Source organism: Schistocerca gregaria, chromosome 2 (assembly GCF_023897955.1).
Source record: "Schistocerca gregaria isolate iqSchGreg1 chromosome 2, iqSchGreg1.2, whole genome shotgun sequence".
Lineage (NCBI taxonomy): Eukaryota > Metazoa > Arthropoda > Insecta > Orthoptera > Acrididae > Schistocerca > Schistocerca gregaria.
Window position 1 is genome coordinate 567,908,437 of NC_064921.1, and position 19,929 is coordinate 567,928,365.

The window sequence follows — 19,929 nt, forward strand, 5'->3', positions numbered from 1 at the left end:
TTAAGTCACGTGCCAGAAGCGCGTGCAGTCACGGCTTACAGCGCGACGGCTGCAGAGACCTCCAGTGGTAATGGAGGTCCATGCCACCTGGCGCGGATTCGAAACCCGCAACGCTTGGTACCAGATTTACTATTGGGCAGTGTACAATAAAGTGACATTTAAAAGAAAGAAAAAATTCTCTGGAACACCAGTTTAAAGAGTGATAACGACACTTTCAAAATTAATGTAAATGATACCTCCACAAACTGCGAAATATATTTCCTAGGAATGGATTCTGATTACCATTTGAACTAATGCGAACACACGAAGATACTTGGAAAAACGAATCTTATCATCATAAAATGTCCTTGCTGTCGTGTCTTCAGTTTGTAAAAGCCAGTGTCTTTTAAGTAACATTCGTACATGTACTCAGTTCTTACCTGTGTAACTTCTTCATGGAGAACAAATACCCAAAATATGTACACATTTGTCAAAATACAGAAAGAAACTACAACTATCGCATTCAGTATAAAGATATGCTTAAAAGAGTGGGGCCTTAGCTGCACCAGGGGAGTACATTTACCACTCATTGATGTACATAAAAAAAAGCTCATGGAACAAGATCTAAACTGAAGTTACGTTTTCCAAGTGAGAATAAAATTCAAAACAGCGCTCTCTAGCAAGGAATAAAATTGAACCGTAAATATTTGCTGGTGAAATTAGAGAGATTACCATACAACTTCACTGAGAAGAAAGCAAGTTTGGATGTGACTGTAGAATATTATATTGCGTGCAATGAACGGTTCATTAGGCAAAGCAGAATAAGAATGCGGTAACCATTGTAGCACAAAGAAATAGCAAACAGCCATATCGCGCCACATTTCGGCAGTATAACTTCATTTTTCTCTCCTGTAATCTTTACGCCGGAGCACTGAAGTGAGTAATACTAACATCTAATCTCTTTCTGAGATCAAAATACTACTCGTTAAATAAAGACGGTGACTCAGTTTTTTAGGCAGACAATTGGGAAGCTGAGGTACTCGAAATGAAAACCAAACATGATCGTTACGGTCCTGTTGTCAGCGAACAGGTTTTATATAGTGTGCCCAGTGAATGGTTTTGAGAAACGGATGAACAGTGTTTTATTAGCTTTTTACATTCTGAACTATCTTCGTAGTAAGAATATATAAAGAAAATAGTATTGCACAGCAGTGATAAATCGAACGAGTTCATACAATTTTTTTTTAATTGGCAGCCCTTTTGTTCAGGGAGCGTAGAAGCAATGACCCCCCAAGGTGGTCATCCTTATCTGTGATAAACTGCTCCAAACCAATTCGGGCCTGTATCTTACAACAATGCCAAACTACACCTGTAAGTGTGTTAAAGCTTGCATGTATGAATTACGTTTTTGAGATGAAGTGATGTCACTTTTCGGAAAATACAAGAACTGAGGAGGTGCTTAAAAAAGTTGCAAAAGCTATAAATTCTAACTTGATGTTCAGGAAAAGGTGTCAGATACGTAACGGTAGCTTTAGTTTCTGACTGTGCAACAAACAAAACAACGAAAGCAACACTCTTTCAACGCACTATACGAGTTTATACGTCTTCTGGAACGTCAGATGGTCTGAGAGCTACGAGGGTTGTCCAGAAAGTAAGTTCTTATCGGTCGCAAAATGGAAACCACAGTGAAAACCATAAATGTTTTATTTACATCAGTTAGGTAAACCTTCTACCTACTTCCCTACATAGCCGCCGCTCCATCCACGAGAGTCGTCGTAGTGTTGTATCAACTATCCAATATTCTCATCGTAGAAAGAAGCCCCCTGTGCTTGTGGCCAGTTATCTGCACTGGTCTGCAGCTCGTTGTCTGTGGAAAAATTTTGTCTTCATACCCAGTGGTTCTTGCGAGCAGAGATGAGACTCAGGGGGAGCAAATTAAGGACTGTATTGTGGGTGATCAAACACTTCTCATCGGAAAAGCTGCAGTTGCGTGTTCATTGCCACTGCAGTGTGCGGCCGAGAATTGGCATGAAGAAGGAACTGCTCCTCAGTTGTGTCATGTCGATTGCATGACACAGGCGAAACCTGTAACCAGGCTCTCATACTTGGCGGCAGACGCTATTCCCTACCCATCTTTACGTGGTCACTGGTCACTCAGAACCTGAAACGAGTGAAGCGACATGATCGACGAGCACACTAGAGACACTGCTCAACACATCTGTTCAAAGATTTACGGGATTTTCCCAGTGGTTTCCATTTCGCGACTGATAGTAACTTTCTTTCTGGACGACCCTCGTATTATGGTAGTATCATTCGCTTTCCCGAAACGTAGCCATGTTTGTAGACCGAACCTGTGTTTCTTGTCGAATGGGCGACTGCTCACATGCTGAAAACATTGGACTGTGTTGTTGTTGGTAAAACAACCTGCTTACACAATTTTTGTTGTCGCTATACATATCAACCCCATTTACATTTTACATTTTACTAAGTCTGAATAAGAACCATGAAGGATACAGATACACTTCATTGGCACCATCACAAACAGGCATTTGCTTATGTTACGTATGACATATTCACGAATCTCTGAGTACTCGTGTTACCCACGTACATATTCATTTCAGTTCTATTAATCAATCTTCTCCTTCCCCTGCCCTCTCTGTCCATCTCCTCTTCGCCCTTCCCTCTGCCCAAGTCCTCCACCCCCCCCCCCCCAATTCCTTGTTCATCCCTCCATGACATCTGCAACTCCCCTCTCCATCTCCTTCTTTTCCCTATCTATGTCCATATCATCTGCTCCCGTCTGCCTGTGCATCTTCTTCTCTTCCGTTTATTTTTCCTCCTCCTCGTACCCCTCTCGCCCTGAGCCGTACTATGATATAATTTTGTAGGTATATTCAGCGGAGTATTTGGGTACTTTCTGCTAAATCAATGCGGTAGTTATTTTACGAAGTTGTGAAAGGCCAACGATGTTCATGGCATTTGACGCTCCACGTTTTGTTTACCATGCAGTCATAATATTGGGTGCTAATGGCACGGGGAGAGAGACTGGAAGTATCCAATGGTGAGCACAAAATTGGGCTACGGAGCGTAGATGAACTGCTTAGTGGACGAGTAAGTGACGACAGTACAACAGTGCTAGTGGTGTTGATAAAAACCAGACCAAGGGCAACGATAAACGTTGCATTATATCTGCAACAATATTTGCCGCAGTTGCCATTTCGTCAAAAGGAATGCTAGGAATTTCGCATAGTGAGAAAGAAGTGACAAATGAAATATTAGCGTATTTGGATGATGGGTTAGTGGAACTGTGGTGTCGTATAAGCTCGTCTGTGCAGACAATTTACATTGTAAGGGTATCGATGACGATACCTCAATAACAAGCGAAACTGATACTGAAACAGGTGTCTAGCCATGTAGTTCATTATTTTTACCGGATATCGAGCCACAAATCCAGTCTGCAGTGAATTCGGTTTTGAATAAATTCGCAGCAATAGAACGTGTGGTGCATCAGAAAATTACGGGTATTGAAGATAAAATAAGGCCCACATGTTACAAAATCTTGTGTTTGTACGTTTCAAAGATGCGCGACAGTTTACAGGATGTGCATAAAAATGGCCTACTACCTTACTCATATCAAATTGCGCGGTATAAATTAGTGATTTCGAGAGAATCAATGGATGATTGCATAACTTCAAGCAGTACTCTGGAATTCGAAGACGTAAGATAAAGAAATTTCAACAAAGCGTCAAGTAGAGGATGCACAGAAAACTGCGGACTCGACCTTGAAACTCTGTGGGGGAGATAAATGAACTTATCTCATAGTTCAGTAAGGAATTGTTTTCGACTCCGATCGGTGGATATATGAAAACGAAATGTATGTGAAACTAAAGCGGGATCCCTGGAAATTAGAGGTACCAAGAGAGTTGTATCAAGAACCCATTCGTATGCAATTATGCTGACCTTTAATCTCTGGATGGTAAGTTGGCTGGAAAGTTATTTATTGCGCAATGAGAAGCTACAGATGCTCTGTTCCCTACGATTCATTCTTGCATGTGTGATCTTGCAAGGGCAATAGCGAATATTTACGTCACAGCAAGCATACGAAAATGGGCGTAATAGAATTACAACTGTGGTGTGAGCACTGCTTTTGTACAGTAGCTGGTCAAAATAGCTTGACTTTGCTTGATTTCTGGTCTGCGTGTAAAATACATACCTCTTCAAATTATCCCTTCTGAAAAGACCGCGACATTGCAATCCATACCATCTGGAACCACTGCATAAACTCAGATGCTTGTTTTTCTGTGCTTATAAAACTTATTAGGGCACTATCTGCATCTAGTCAGTTTCGTGATAAGCCAATGGCCGAGTTTGTGGAGTGCAATACATACTCCTCATAGTTGATTTCTGCAACTCGGACACTCCTGATGCACATAGTGAGTTATTATCAGTCAATATCTGTCCTGTCATAATTGCTAACACAGCACTTTCAAATGAGCCTTGACACAGACTGAACATGCGACCTCGCTCTGAAGGAGGTTCCTTGTTTATGTAACGTTATATCTCCTACACTACGTGCCATTCCGTGGTATAATTTTGCACACAAATTCAGTGCTATATGCGAACACCGTCTCCATTGACGATAAATGTGTGTGTGCGTGTGTAAGGGGGATGGGTTGCTGTCAGCCAGAAGAAGATTTGTAGAAGTCTGAAATTGTGAATAAAATTTGTTCAAGTGCTCTAGTTCTCAAGCACGGCATGAATAAACTCTGGGTATGCGCGCGTCACGGCGTGCATTTCTTTTTTACGCCGATCCTAACCTCTTTGACAGTTATTTTATTGTCACTCGCACAGCGACGCTTTCCATACAATAAGTGACGTGTGTACCAAATTTAGTTGAAACTGGTCTAATGGTTTCTAAGGTAATGTGGAACATACGTACTCATAATTTTTATAATATGTTTGAAAAACTTTATTCGTTATCCAATATTAATGAAATATAGCCTATACGGTGTCTATATCTAAGCTGAAATTACCGGTGAAAAGCTCATAAAGTCCATCCTGTGATTCCGGAGATTAGCGTGTTCATACAGACGCGCAGACTGAAAAAGTTTTAGTAAAACCTCAAATCACGGTATCTTTTCTGTGATCCAGTTTTGACGAACTGAAGCTGATATGGTACACCAAGCTACACTCGGTTACTTGCTAAGATCGCATGAACATTCGTCTTGTAGCTTTGGAGAGTAGTGTGACCATAGACAGACAGGTACGACTGTTTTACAGATTTGTTGTTAGTACTGATATAGATCTGGCAGACAGTATGAAGATACAACGTAAAAAGCTTGTAGAGATATTGCAGCATACGTTGTACTGAGAAATATCTGTTAAAAAAAAACATTTCATTCAGTGTGCCCTTTCCGATTTAATTAGCACTGAAGTTAGCCAATCAGTTCGTTGCGCGCACGAATCCAAGCGGCCTGTCAGAGAAAGGGACACCAAAGGTGTTATTCGTTTGATTTCTTAATTTATCACTGCCGAAAAAGTCACATGTTAACTGGTAGTGAACATTGAACAAGTTGTAACTCGCGAGATCGTAGATGTCTGTGCGTTACCCCGTTTTACCGGGTGCAACTGCTTAAATTGGCGAGCACAATGACCCGATTGGGTAATTCCAACGCTAAGTAGCTCTGAAATATCGGAACGTATCGAATTCTTTCCTTAAAAATTATTTCTGAGGACAACCGCCCTGGAAAACCCTTACAAGCTCTTCAGACTGTTTCTGCCTAAAGTGTATGTTACTGAGGTCGGTCTCGAAAAGGTGGAAGGTAAGGAGATAACTTCCCGTCGTGGACGAAGTCATGAAAGACGGTACACAAGGACGTGGAGCGAAATTAGTCACATACGTTTCAAACGAATCATTCTGTTATTTGTGTTCAGTGATTTACAGTATCATAGAAGACCTAACTCTGGATTGCTCAACGGGGACTAAACTTCCGTCCTCCCGGAATGCGAATCTGGAATCTTACCATGGCTCTACGTCTCTTGATGTCAGTCCAGCTATGTACCTACGAAAGAAAGTTGACACCATCATGTGTTTCACTCTCTAGTTCCACTTAGAAACATATAGAGAAATATTCTTCGGAGCCCCCACGACAATATGCCACGTATGTATAGTGGTGCAGGTTTGTTACGACGTTTATAGGTTTTAAATTGTTCTACTTACGGAAAGATTCTGACGTCAAAACTGGCGCGTTTCACATGTGCTACGATAATCATAGGGCTCCAAAAGCCCATTTTCCAGACATTGGATGACCATATATGTTCTCGACAGTGAAGAAAGCACTCTCATGTGACTACCAATTCCAAAGAAAGGGGGTCTGCATCAGTATCCTAATGCAATTAGTTAAAATTTTCCCTTGTATTAATTAAATATCATAGAAATTTTAAATAAAACATTTAGCTTCTAAAATTATCTATACCAATTCATACAAGTCCCCCAAACACTTGCTTCAATTGTGAGCGAAGTCAAAGCTAACAGCCACGCAACAATAGTTGGATTCATACACGCTGCGTTTGGTACATACAGGAAAGACCTTCAATCTAATTAATACCCTTTATATATCACAGAAACGATAAATTAAATGTCGTCTTCTTTTAATTCTCAGTGCACGAATTTAATTTCAAAACAAGAACATTCATGAAACTTAATAGAGTTTCACGTAATTTCCAAGCAACTAAAATTTGAAAACATTTCACCTAATAAAGACCTAAGTATTCATTTTTATCTGAAATGACATTGGGATCATTCAAGAAATTTTATGAACTGTCTGACCGTTGTCTGTACCACTGCGGCAGGTAGTAATTAGTAATCGTTGTAAAGTTAGTCTAGGTTGTCCGCACCCCATACACACGTTGTTTTCAGTCTGACTGTCTTCTATATGCTACGGCTAAAAGCCGTAACGAAACGAACTAAGAGCAATATTATTCCAATAATTTAGAGTGTTCTATGAAACCAAGACAATGCCAGATGAAGCAGGGGCCATCTTGTGGCAAGCTTGATGATACGCGTCGAGTCATTTTTAATGTGCGCATAGTGTGGAAAGGACACGTTCGAACACGTGCCGCGACTCAAAAGTACAGGTTGATTGTGGCCTGCATGGAGCTGCAGGGATGGAGGTTCAGGCGACCTCGTATTCAGCTCGCAGACTTTTCCACGTTTAAGAATTCTCCCGTGATTACAGCAGTACTTTCTCTCAAGACCCGCCATGACAGATATCCAAACTTTAAATCTGCTAGATTGTTTTGTTTTGTGTTCAAAGTGGCTGACAGAACATATCTTGGAGAATTAATGTCCATTCTGTAACGAAATGTATCCGCAACGACCTGACACTTTAAACCTGCGTGCCTGACTAGAACTCGAACCAGAAACGCTTGTCTTTCGCTGGCAAACACCCTACTGCCTTAGCTGTGTGCGGTACTATATGTCAAGCAAACTATGTTTGCAAGCGATGCTAAATGAGCAAGCTTAGGAATCTATATCACATGATCAACTGATCCTAATATTACTATCACGAGAATGTCACTCGGAGTTTATACATACTTTAATGAATAGTTGTTCAGTAGTTTAATCTTTTGTTTAATTTATTTTCTTTTTGCAGGTCTATTCCACAAGGTTATCTGCCAAAGCGGGGTGGCGTCTTTGGAGCTGGTGTCGGCTCCTATTAAGGACAGGACGTTTCGCCTGGCACAGTCCCTCGGCTTCACGGGAGACAGTTCAGAGGAGCTACTGGCCTTCATGAGAGAACAGCCAGCGCAGAAGTTAGTCGAGAATGTACTAAACGGTCTGACCAAAGAGGTGGGGTAAATGTGTCCTAAATTCGTGAGGTGTTATTACGAATGAAACAATACGTTTGTATTCAGCACTACTGTTGACTGTCTCTGTCGATTAGGAAAAGCAGAGAATGCAGTCGCTGATACCTTTTCCGCCAACCATAGAACCTGACACCGTGAAGGACGCTATCATCACACAGGATCCTATGGAAATCCTGAAGAGCGGCAAGTTCAACAAAGTGCCCACCATCTTAGGTGTCTGCTCTCGCGAAGGAATAGTGTTCATTCGAGGTAGGTACACACGACACAGCCGAGAGAACTACTGGATATATAGTATCTGAAAAATGAGCTGTTCCGAACGATAAAGGACTGAAGATTTATCTTTATAATATTCGAAAACGCAACATTTGTATATAAATTGTCCTTGGTATTTCTCTTTTCTTATTGAAACTGTTGACAGAGGCAGTTTTCTCTCTCATATTTAGTATTCATTATATGTCTTAAAGAAGAAGGGAAATTGCACTTTCACTATATGATTGTTGAAATATTTTTCTCCCTCGTCATAACACTCTAATGCAGTCTACGTTTCTCAAGTATTTGGGAAAATGAAGAAACTAATAATCATACCTGGTCAAAACACTATGCAAGAATAAAGAATCACGTTGCACTGCAATTATTGTATGTCCCGAAAATTATTTTCATTATCATATGGATCCAAAGATGATCCCTAACACGTCTGTCTAGTACAACAAATCTGTCGCCGCTAGATTAATTATAGCTATTACATGAAAAGTGAGACGACATTTGTAGTTGATAAGTGCGAAAAGAAGATGACTGACGTTATCTTTATCACACGGATCTAAAACATGATCCATTAGACGTAAATCAAGTAAAACAAATCTGTCACCCGCTTGATTAACTATTGTTATTACAAGAAAAGTGGTAAGATATTTTTAGTTGATGAGAGCGAAAAGATGACTGAAAACGAATTGAACAGTCAATAGCAGAGCTGCAGCTGTGGGAGGAATTAATCGAAAATTTTTATCAGGCAAGTTTACATAATTTGTCGAAAGCCTGCAACAGTGAAGCCCAGCAAGCGAATGGAAGAAGGTGCAGGTCAATACAATCACTAACATGGATCTGAGAACAAGTTTTGTTTGCCGTCAATATGTTTTACACCGCTGTTCATTATATTTAACATCACGAGGAACAACAAATATAGATATTTTACTTATTTCGCAGTCACAGTGTGCCAGGAGGAATATGTTTAAATCCATAGCTGATCTGATGATATACAGGACGCAAAACGTATTACACATAGGTGCCATCTCTGGGAGCAGTAAAGGCTCTATCACTATTGGACATCGAGTCGAACTGCACTGGGATGACACAATTACGTTGCTTGTTCAACTCTAAGCTAGTCGATTAGTCGTAGTGATTGTCGATATTGGCGTACCAATCTCTCATCAACACACAACCAGATGATTTTAGTGGGTGAGAGATCTCAAGAAAGTGCTGGAAAGGCAACAATCGAACAACTTAACGTCAAGCTAGATCAGGACAACTCGACTTATATGGCATGTAGCCATGCGACGACACGGAGATCTTGAAGATGGAGCACAACCGCTGGCTTTAACACGCCAGAAATATAATAGCTATTATCTACTTATCGGATTCGGGACCAGAGGTCATTGGGCTGTGTATTCAGCGGTGAACTATAAACTAACACTTGTGTCGGTCTCGTATGACGATGGCGAATGAAATTGGAACGTATTTCATTCTCGGAGCCCCACCATGAGGTTACGTCCTTTGTGATGCTGTACACAGAATAACGACTCGCCTTATAACCTTTCCTCATATAGAGAGTACAGTCTGTTGTCATAATGAACACCGAAACAATGGAACTGCTAGCGCTAGCCTAATATGCGTGATTCCATTTATGTAACCGTTGAATTTTCATAGAACAGTCCCACTAAATGGAGCTCTTCCAATCACCTCCCTCATAGTGAAAGATATTGAATATCATGTGGTTAGAGCCTGCTATCGAGTAGACTGGTCGCCTGGTGCAAGTTTGGTGATGTCACTTTGGTAACTTGTGCGTCGATGGGAATGATATGATGATGATGATGAGGACCACACAACATCCAGTCTCTAAGCGAGGAAAATCTCCCACCCAGCCGGGAATCTAACCCGCACCACTGCGCAAGGCACTCCGTCGCGCTGACCAATCAGTTATGGAGGCGACCCCTGATAGTGTTTTTACGTGATCATTTCGAACAAAAAATCTTTTCCTGGAAAAACATAACACTTTTCATTAACATTTTTTTCTGAAATTAATACTTCAAATGTTTTTGCTTCTTAGCATTGCTCCTCAGTACTTACACTAAGTGATATGCTCTTGCAGTTCACCACTAACTAATCGAGTACTATTGATTTTTTCTCTTTGTTATGGCATTGTCACCAATCATCAAACGTAAATTTAGCCCAGGTCTTCATACATTTTCATCCCTCACTACAAACGAAAGCAGTGTCTGCAAAGTATCTTGATGTATTTCAGACCATATACGATAAATCGTTTGTACTACACAGAACGTTAGACGCTTATTTCAGCGTACGAGTATAAGCATGTTGCTAGTAAATTTAAAAAATCACATTTCACGTAGTATTAGTGAAAGAACTAGTGAACATTGACGATAGTTTTGATGCTACAGCTATTACCTTGTGACCACTGCTGTTTCCACTGTAAGATTCGTTGTGTTCACAATGAATATTACCATGTAGTGTCCTTAGATGATATGTTGCTGTACCATTCACTGGCATTACACCTAATGGATAGGCTTTCTTTCTCTTTAACTGAATATGAAAAGTATTGTTTGAGAAATTAGTATTTGCTTTATGCCAAATTCACCAATTCCGATATGTATTCTGGATTTAACAACACCACTTTCTCTATATGAAAATTCTAACTGATGCAGTCTAAATATAAAAATTCCAGTATTTCAAGATAGGAAAACCCTATTATCTCTTTGGCAACAACTCATTTGTTCTACATTTTAGACCCAAACTGACACATGCTGTAATCCGGTCAGTCACAACTAATGTTACTGCAGCTGCAGATTTTCTGAAGCATTGCTTATAATTTAAAAAAATAAACACCAAAAATTGGAATTAAAAGTCTGTTACTGTTTCTTAAGAGGCTCTTGATTAAACAAAAAATTTAGGGACTACAAAAGCGTAGGATTTCGCAGCCGGTGTCCACATCAGTAAAGTTTTACTTAGAGTGTCACCCTGTCAATATCTGATACAGCTACCGACCTTCTGAATCAGCTAACTTGAAGGGTTACCCTGATGAAAACTGAAAGCAATGGCTGCCAAAACATCGGCAGTGTTATCACAATATGACGGTATCGTATATTCACAACAATTTTATTTAATAAAATAAATTCGTTACGACCTGATCTGTTAGTTGTTTGCTTAAATGCTCTGTGAACAATGCTTTACACTTCAGTGGTGCTTCATTAACTGAGCTCTCTCCACATTCCTTGCATTTTCATTCACACGGAGGCTTTTATCTTTCACTTTTTCTCATCACTTTTGATATCACGTAGATGTCCACCAATTTTTTTTTAGTTGACATATTCAGTGAAATGTTTTAAAGAACGCTCTTATATTATAATTGTTTTAGGAAACTTTTATAGATACTGGCAGTACATTTTTGCAACAGAAAGTTCAGCTGTTAGAAATATGTATTCCGTAGCATCATGGTGATAATTTTCCACTAGGATGTCATGAACCCACTAGTGGGTACTCTTTCGTAACTTCTGTTTAATCTTAGTTAAGGGGACATATATTCCATGCTTATCCAACGGATATAAACCACCAGAAGCAATTTGTTAAACGAAATACAGTACACAAACACAACACTATTCTGTCATCTGGTTTTCCAGAAAACATGAGTAATTGATTCAGATACTTTTACCTTCTCAGCTGTTACGTCTGAGAAAATACCTTACCTCGTCGGCACTTGGACTGAAGGTTCTTGAGTACTGAAGTTTTTACTAGCATTAAATTATTCTTCTACTCATGTAGATTGTGAATATCAGCATAACTCAGATCAAAATTTTTTAAGTAACATGCCTTACCGAAGTCACTTAAACTTGTAGCTTAAAGCTTCTTGAGTTGGTCATTAGAGAATGAAAGCAGTAGCGGAATAATATACATCCGAGACAAGTATTCCTGCTTGTTCATGCAGATAGCTGAAGTTGGTTTACATCTGCAGAAACTTCAGCTTAATGTTTCAATATTACTATCCCCTGTGTAACTGAATTTCTTCCTAACGATGATAGTTTTACGTAGGAAAATTACAGTTAATTCCAGCAATAATCGAACCGGATGCAGAAATAACTATGTTGTTAGAGGGTATTTATTTTAATTACTTGAGTGTTTCGTCTTCTGACAGATCAGATACGGGCCGCCACGAATTCTTCTTCTATGTCAGCCTCTTCATCAATCAGTACAATTTCAATTCCTGGACTATTTGTTGGTCGTAACCCGATTTTTGTCCTCCTCTGCAGATTATACTCTCTACAGTTTCCTCTATTCACGTGGAAGTTATTCACAGGTGTCTTAATACGCGTCCTATCATCCAGTCCCTTCACCCATCATTGCCCACTCATTAACTAACAATCCACCAAACTTTCAACACCCTTGTGTATCACCACATCTTAGTTCATCGGTATCCACTATTCCGGTGTTGCCACAGCAATTGTTCACTACAGTGCAATGCTGTGATCCAAACGGTCTGCACATTCTCAGAAACGTCTTCCTCAAATTAGGACTTCTGCTTGGTACTGATAAAGGTCGTCTCTCCAGGAATATCTTATTTGTCTGTTCCCCGTGCTAGTCTGTTTTTACACTTTCCCTGCTTCGCTATGGTCGCAGGTTCGAATCCTGTCTCGGGCATGGATGGGTGTAATGTCCTTAGTTTAGTTAGGTCTAATTTGTTCTAAGTTCTAGGCGACTGATGACCTCAGAAGTTATGTCGCATAGTGCTCAGAGCCATTTGAACCTTTTTTTTGTTATTTTTCTTCCAAGGTAGCCGAGTTCCGTGGCTTCGTCTACTTACTAGTCACCAATTTTAATGAGAAGTTCCCCACTACCTCTTTTCCACTGACTCTTCTTACTTCAGTATTTCTTAGGTTCACTCTCACTCCATCGTCTGTTCTCATTAGACTGTCCATTCCAGTCAACAGATCTTGTTCTTCATTTTCCCTGAAGACAGCAAAGTACTTAGCGAATCTGATATGCTTTGACCCAGATTTTTAATCCCACTCTTAAATTTCTCTTTTATTTCCGTCATTGTTTTTTCCATAGATAGAATGAACGGTAGGGGCGAAAGTCTGCTCCCCTGTCTTACATCCTTTTTAATCCAAGTACGCAGTCCGTGGTCTTCAAATATTGTTGTTTCCTCTTGGTTCATGTGCATGTCTATATTGTTCGTCTTCCTCCTTAGAGTACTCCTAGATTTCTCATAATTTCGAATTCTTGCAAGATTTTCTATTATTTTCTCACATAGATAAATACTACGGATGGCTCTGGTGTTTCCTTAAGTCATCACTCAGTTTTCAAGAACAACGTCCGAAAAGCCTCTTCCGAAGCCCAGCTGATAGTCATCTAAAAGCTCTCAGAGTTTCTTTTCCGTTCTTCTGTGTATTATTCATATCAACTGCTTGGATGCGTGAGACATTAAGCTGATGGACGCTAAATCTCAAATTGTTTTGTCCTTCCCGTATCTGGAATTGTATGGATGATACTTTTCGCAATTCTGATGGCATGTAAACACAATCGTAGATTGTTCACATCAACATGAACAAGCATTTGGCTGCAGTTTGCACCATGATATTAGAAATTGCCGAGGAAATATATCTATCCTTTTATCTAAAGCTCTGTTGAAATATTACACGTAGATTGACATTTCTTTTCAAATCACATTACAAGACAAGTCTACCTCTGGCAGACGCCTTCATTATATGCATTCTACGTATTCGATCTCTCCTCCGCGTTTAAAAGAGGTATTTCCTCTTAGTCATATCACCTTTTCTTTCAATATTCATAGTCAGCCCTTCCAACTATCGCTTCTTCTCCGATTCATACACATTTCCTTGCAGCCATGTCACATTGGAATACCAGTGCGTCTTATTTATTTCATTCCTAAGTGGCTTACTTTGATGTATCTTTGCTTTTCTTTAAATATTTTTGTGCTCTCTTCTTTTTTTAATAGGTTGAAGTATTTATTTGTGTTACCTTCCTTGTACATATGTTTGTAGTCCAACTTCCGTGATTGTGCCTTTAGGGATGTCCATTCATGTTCAAATTAACTGGCTACTGTGGTATTCATTATCGCTGTATCTGCAGCCTTAGAGGACTTCTAACGCACCTCATCATTGCCCAGTACTACGTATATCACATGTTTCTACAGTAATTCTTCCAGACCACTCTCTTTATCTTCAGTCTGCTCATCAGTTTACTACGTTGTGGTCCATTCTACGTCTGCTCCTGGGTACGCTTTACAGTTAAATACAAGATTTCCGAATCTCTATCTGGCGATGATGTAATCCAGCTGGAAACTTCCCGTCTTTCTGCGTCTTTCCCAAGTACATCTCCTCTCTTCCTCTGCAAAAGATTACTTCATTTCTTTCTTTTGTGACGACCAGTGCATGAGAATTTTTAATTGCTTTCACCAGAACTGGCGGAGAACAAGGGAGCTATGCGGGAGCTCAATACAAACTTCCAGAGGCTGTTGCCAGCTAGCATCCCCGTCAAGAGAGAGGAACGCATCACCATTGCTCGAGACATCAAGAGGTTTTACTTTGAAAATCAACCTCTGGAAGACTCAACCGTCGAAATGTATGCTGATGTAAGTCTCAAACTTTTTCTGTCCTTTGTCTTAGCCAGCAGTATATATAAATGTATGTAGTGCTTTACTACAAACGCACTCAATATTTTGTAGTGGAATTTTTAGACAATTTTTTGAGTTAAATAACACGCTTTATTTTCTCCTCGGAGATTAATATAACTGTCTACTACTGTTTAATGTAAGCAACAAGAAATGTAAGACCGGCCGGGGTGGCCGAGCGGCTCTAGGCGCTACAGTCTGGAACCGCGCGACAGCTACGGACGCAGGTTCGAATCCTGCTTCGGGGATGGATGTGTGTGATGTCCTTATGTTAGTTAGTTTTAAATAGTTCTAAGTTCTAGGGGACTGATGATCTTAGAAGTTAAGTATCATAGTGCTCAGAGCCATTTGAACCAGCCAACAAATGTAACACAAACATGAACAGCCACCTGAACATGAACAGTCAATTCGAAAATCGTAAAGGCGCTATTTGTGTAAATAAGTGGCATTGTTACCATGGATGGTTGCTGTTTTCATCTTTGTAAGAACAGATTTGTACTTTTTATACAGCCACAGTCTTAAAAATGTTAGTTTTTGACAGTGGGGAGGCACTACGTTTTATTTGTGATAATGCAAGTACAAAAAAGCAGTAGTAGGTTTTTAACTAGCAGAACTTTGGTTAACAGAAATTACTTCTCACATTTATTTTAAATTTTGAAACTACAGAGGGATCCACAACTTGACACAAAGACCATAATCCGTCTAGTAACCCGTGTTTAAAAAACTTTCTCCATGGTTTGGCACTTTCAGATCTACTGGAAAATCAGTATTAATTATGCTCCTTTTATTGTTTATTCTTCATTATCGATAATCGCTTTCGTAACGAAGACCTTTCTTAACTTCGAAATATGCAGCTAGTTGTCTAAATAAATATGGTTATAATTTTTACTACTTTTGTCTTTAGAAGGAGACTCCAGATAGTAAGTTCGGTACGTCTTCCCACACTTAGAGCTTTTGCTACAAGAATTTGACGTGTTAGGTGAGTAAATGCTCTGGGTCTGCTGTAAACACAGTTATTGCGCTACGGATAACAGGTGCATCGCAGTGTGGGAGTGAAATAGCCCAGCAACTGTAAATCTCAATTATGAGGGCTTGTCCGCCTCGGTAGCTGCACGGTTAGAGGGGCAGGATGCTTAGCGAAGGGCTGGGATCGAATCCCGATTGTGTCGAAGACTTTCTCCGTTCAGAGATTAGGTGTTTTGTTGTCATCACTGCCGTATCGTCGTAATGGTAATTACTATTGAGATGGTAGAATGACTACGAACTGTAAGCAAACACGGTGAAGAAAAAAAATACACTAGCAAAAGGTTTAAATTGAACATAGATTCCCTGAGAAATTCCGGCGGTGTATGGAGCAAATGCGATGTAAGGTCCAGCCGTACTGACATAGTGTCATCAATTTGGCCAATCCCACACGGAGGTGGGTGACTCCTATCGGAAAGGAAGGCTATCGACATCTACTAGATTCGATAGTGACCAGGCAATCGAGGAGTCAATTCACAACAGTGACAGGTTTTCTAACGATGAGGACATTAATGTGCCGGTTCTCTAATGGATCCGTGACAATGGAGAGCATTTCTATCGTGGAAGGTTTAGACAGTTGGTAAAACCTTCCTACCATCGTTTACAGATATGGAGCTTTAAATAAATATTACTTGCCCTGACAAATATTTTTCTTCTTTAAAAGAATTTTTATGTTATTTACAAATTTCAACACCTTCAAAGCTTTTCACTCTAAATAAGATCATACAATAGGGTTAGTGAATGTACTTATGTCCGAAAACAGGTTCAGGAAGCTGTTGTCCAAGGTTCTTCTTAATCATTACTTCTACTTTTTTGTGGTAATGTTTCCATAGCAACTTCATCCCCTAACACGTATTTCTTTATAACTAATCGGGAGATAAAATAATAACTTTCATAGATTTAGCTTTAAAATTTTATGACACAACGAAAATTTTTATTAAAATTAATGCCCCTATTTTTCTCCCTTACTAGTTCAATCTCAAAAAATGCTGTAACACTTTTTTCTTTGCACTTCTTATTGAGAAACCAAACGCCAATTTTTATATTTCTAACTTCAAAATTACCTTAATAGTGACATATTTTCAAAAAGTCTTTCATCACCTATTTCAGCTGCTTGGAACTATAATTTCGAACAATAACTTCTGAAAAAATACATAGAGTGTAATACCCATACCCTCTCCAAATTTCAAACCTTAGCGTTTTGGGCTGGGCGATTTAGAGTCAGTCCGGCCCTATTCCATCCCATTAAGGGTCGAATTTTCAAAATCAGTGAAGCATGCATTTTGTCGTTTCTAACTGAAAAGGCAAATAGCAGTTGTCACACATGTAACTACAAAAAACTATTTCACAACTAAATATCTTCATAAACCATTTCACCACTCTATTTCTTCCCCTTAGGGGTTGAGTGTTCAAAAGGAGTAAAATGTGTAATTTTTACTTCTAAAACAGAAGCCAAAGACTAATTTTCATAGACTTTTCTTCAAAAATGCTTGCAAACTGAAACATTTCTACAAAAAATGCGTCCTCTACTTCACCTATATGGGTTGAGTTTCCAAAAGCAGTGAAAATTTTAATTTTTGTTTCTAACCAAGAAGCCAGCTTAAAATTTTTATAAATGTAGCTTTAAAAATTGTTTCATACTGAGACCTTTCGTAAGCCACCCCTGTAGTCGTCGAATTTCCATTAGCATTGAAACAAGTGTTTTTTTTCCATTTTTAACCGAGAAGTCAAATAACAACTTTTACAGATCTAGCTTTAAAATTAATAAGTAGTTCTTTAATAATTATTTATATTCAAAGAAACTTTCACCCACTGTTTTTATCCCATAAGAGTTAAATTTCAAAAATTGCTGAAGGACTCCTCGAACAACTGACATGTCGTGCAGTTTTCGAAATGCTCGTGCCGTTCCTCCAGGCCATCACAATCTCCCTTCGGTCTACCTGATAAATCGTGCACCTTCCCTACACTGACAGCAAGCCCACTGACACTACATGCACCGTGCGTGTGTCTGAGTGGCACTCATTCCTCACAAAGTGGCGCTGTTCTCGCCTGGATGCATTTATATCGACAATAGGTCGGTGGTCATAATATTCTGGCAGATCAATGTATATCTTTAACAAGGTTGATAAAGATAAATGCAGTAATTGGATTTACCATACAGATTATGAACAAAAGCCCTAAATGCAAGACTGAAAAATATCATGGGAAACATCATATTTGAAGAACAAATGAGTTTTGGGTAGGGACGATCAACTGTTGACAATGTTTTCACACTACAACAAGCTATAGAAAAGAGACGAGAATTTAATAGCCGGAATCCATTTTCCTGTTATAGATTTTCAAAAGGCACTTGGTGCAGTGAACAGGGAAATGCTATGAAATAAAGTGGTTGAACGAGACAATCTACCTCATTTCATAAATGCTATAAAGAGCTTATACATGAACCCCGACATAGGTATTGGAAATAAAATCACAAAGCCCATAAACATAAACAAAGGGCTATGGAAAACATGCCATATTTTTCCGGCGCTCTACAATATCCACATGGATGAAGCGGTCAGTAAATGGAAAAAAATTGTCTACATGCCATTTTATACGCAGGTGACCCCACTCAGATTGCAAAGAATGAAGATGAGTTTTGGTTGGTGCTCTATTAGATGTAGCAGATAACCTCAGATTACTATCTGACACTGTTTGCAGATAAAACAAAAGTGATGCCATTTCAGGGCGTAGAGCCAGTAAGATCTAAGTAGACTTGAATAACAAAATCTTGGCTTACATGGCCGCTGTCACTGTCAATAAAATTCTTATGGAATGTTGACCGCATTGTCAATATATAACTGGCCCATGTTTCGGCCTTTATTGCTAACGGCCTTCTTCAGGTGTTTGTGCTGAGCTGACTTCTGAATGAGCGACACTTTCAATCTTATATTTGTAGCGGAAGGTGCTTTTTACGTAATTTTATTGGGTACTTGAGGACTTGAGTGTTAGTCTTTTTTAATGGTCTTTATGTTATTCCTTGCCTTTATGCAGTGAAGCACCAGAGAAAAGGGATAGGCAAGCGTTCTCAAACACAGAATACGGCGCTACGATGGGCAACGCCTGTATAAGACAAGAAGTGTCTGGTACAGTTGTCAGATCGGTTAATGTAGCTACAATGGCAGGTTAGCGAGATTTAAGTGAGTTTAAACTTGGTATTATAGTCGGAGCACGAGTGATGGGACGCAGTATTTCCGAGGTAGCGAAGTGGGAATTTTTCCATACGACCATTTCACGTGTGTACCGTGAATATCAGGAATCCGGTAAAACATCAAATCTCTGAGATCGCTTCGGCTGGAGAAAGATCCTGCTAGACTGGGACCAACAACGACTGAAGAGAACCGTTCAACGTAACAAAAATGCAACCCTTCCGCAGACTGCTGCAGTTTTAAATGCTGGGTCATCAACAAGTGTCAGCGTGCGAACCATTCAAAGATTCATCAATACGGGCTTTGGGAGCCGAAGGACCACTCGTGTACCCTTGATGACTGAACGACACAAAGCTTTACGCGTCGCCTGGGCCTGTCAACATCGCGTTTGACATTTGATGAATAGATAAATGTTGCCTGGTGGGACGAGTCCTATTTCAAATTGTATTGAACGGATGGACGTGTACGGGTATGGACACAAGCTCATGAATCCATATAACCTGCATGTCAGCAGGGTAGTGTTTAATTTGGGGAGGCTCCGTAATGGTTCAATTGGTTCTAAGCGCTGTGAGACTTAACATCTGAGGTCATCTGTCTCGTAGACCTAGAATTACCTAAACCTAACTAACCGAAGGACATCACACACATCCACGGCAGAGTCTGGATTCGAACCTGCGACCGACCGTAGCAGCCGCGCGGTCCCGGACTGAAGCGCCTTGAACCGCTCGTCCACACTGGTCGGCGCTCTGTAATGATGTGGGGCGTGTGCAGTTGGAGTGATATGGAACCCGTGATACATCTAGGTACGCTTCTGATAGGTGACACATACGGAAGCATCCTGTCTGATCACCTGCATCGATTCATGAGCATCGTGCATTCTCACAGAATGGCTCCAGGAACACTCTCCTTAATTTAAACACTTCTCGCACTCTACCTGTGTCATCTTAGGAATGGCGT

General features: G+C 39.9%; 1 protein-coding gene across 4 annotated transcripts in view; it reads left to right on the forward strand.

Moving 5' to 3' along the window:
* LOC126332740 (juvenile hormone esterase-like) overlaps positions 1-19,929 on the forward strand; it is a 292,229-nt gene that overhangs the window by 33,008 nt on the left and 239,292 nt on the right. For 3 of the 4 annotated variants that reach the window (XM_049996631.1, XM_049996632.1, XM_049996640.1), the window contains exons 5-7: positions 7,635-7,831; positions 7,926-8,097; positions 14,550-14,722. The exons of the other annotated variant lie outside the window; for it this stretch is intronic. In XM_049996631.1, the coding sequence (XP_049852588.1) occupies positions 7,635-7,831; positions 7,926-8,097; positions 14,550-14,722 (542 nt within the window). The remainder of the gene's footprint in view (positions 1-7,634; positions 7,832-7,925; positions 8,098-14,549; positions 14,723-19,929) is intronic. 4 annotated transcript variants of the gene reach the window in all.